This window comes from Penaeus monodon, chromosome 34 (assembly GCF_015228065.2).
Source record: "Penaeus monodon isolate SGIC_2016 chromosome 34, NSTDA_Pmon_1, whole genome shotgun sequence".
Taxonomy (NCBI): Eukaryota; Metazoa; Arthropoda; class Malacostraca; order Decapoda; family Penaeidae; genus Penaeus; species Penaeus monodon.
Genome location: NC_051419.1, coordinates 34,219,325 through 34,220,699, shown reverse-complemented (window position 1 = coordinate 34,220,699; position 1,375 = coordinate 34,219,325). Strand labels below are relative to the sequence as shown.

At 46.8% G+C, this 1,375-nt stretch overlaps 1 protein-coding gene across 1 annotated transcript in view; it reads right to left on the bottom strand.

Annotated features, from left to right (window-relative positions):
• LOC119594772 (chymotrypsin BII-like) overlaps positions 1–1,134 on the bottom strand; it is a gene marked incomplete at its 3' end in the record, with an annotated part of 2,129 nt that extends 995 nt beyond the window's left edge. Inside the window, 5 exon segments of the mRNA XM_037943865.1 lie at positions 32–118; positions 228–394; positions 492–636; positions 843–921; positions 1,052–1,134. Of these exon segments, the coding sequence (XP_037799793.1) occupies positions 32–118; positions 228–394; positions 492–636; positions 843–921; positions 1,052–1,096 (523 nt within the window).
• Positions 1,135–1,375: the final 241 nt, after the last annotated feature.

Genomic DNA, 1,375 nt, shown 5'->3' with positions numbered 1-1,375 from the left:
CTATGTAAGAATGTGCGCGAGACAGACTCACCGCCACACCGGTCGCCCCAGCCTGTGGGCGTAACTACAGTGCCGGCAGACACGTCGACCGATGGCAGTCTGGCGGCTTGGATGTTCTCTAGCAAAGGAAAAGAAAACAAGAATGTTAGCTAAGCCTCCGCTAATATAAAGAAATATCACATTATCTTTGGGTACTGTGGAAGACAAGTTTGTGATAAGAAAGTTACCATTAAATTTGACCGCGCTGGGCAGCTTGATGAGGGCAATGTCGTTGGTGAGAAGCCAAGAGTTCCAGTTCTCGTGAGTAAAGAAGTCGGTGGAAGTCATGGAGATCTGAGTAGCTTCGTTCTCGACTATGTTGTGGGCGCCCAGCACCACCTCGACGAAGCCGGCACTAAAAAGCGTAGGACGCAAAAGGGAATTACATTATATGAAATTCGGTGAGACAAATAAATGCAGTGATGTCAGCAGTATTATGAACGCTGACTCACCCGTCCATGCAGTGAGCGGCCGTGAGGACCCACTCGCTAGAGATGAGGGAACCGCCGCAGAAGTACATGTGGTCGATGAAGAGAGCCACCTGGTGGGGCCACGAGTGAGGAACGGCCTCGGTACAGGTCGCAGCGTAGGGCGTGGCTAGGGCATAAAACGAAATATTATTGGTGCTCGTACATACATCAAGTTTTACTGGCTTATCTGAATCTAGGCCGTGTCTGAAATCACAATTCTACAACGCCAAAGTTGTATTGTTGTTAAATATAGCTGTTTTTAAAAATACACTCCCTTAGATCAAACCCTTCACCACTCCTCAGCGTAATTTCGAAAGGAAGAAAGTGTCATACCAGGGAAGTATCCGCGGGGACCCACCAGTGGCTTTCGGGATTTCCAGTGCCATGGCTTCCCCGCAGCTGGGTTTCCGCTCTAGAAGACACAAACATCTGCTTAGAGGTAGGGGGAAGTGGAAAGAAAATAGATAGCAAGAAATATCTAAAACAAAGAAAAGCTAAGAATATCCTGCTCAAGGATTTATGAGTTGATGATGAACTCTTACAGCGGTAGAGATGAACAAAAGGAAAAATGCGAGCTTTTCGATCATGTTATGGACCTCCGGCGCGTCTGAATCTTCGCTCCTTATATATCTGGCCCGATTCACACGCCTGTTATCATCTTATCGAGATTCTTAGAAGCTAACATTGCAGCAGAAACGTCTCTCCTCATTTCCTCAAGGTATAATCTTAGGAACTTCTTGAGAGGCTGTTGATTCGGGACTTCCATGGATTGCACAGATTTTTCTCTTCTCTCAAGGGAAGCGGTAGAAAATGCCAAGCGAAATGAAGAACATTGTTCGTGCTTCTGAGATAACGCTTAACTGGCG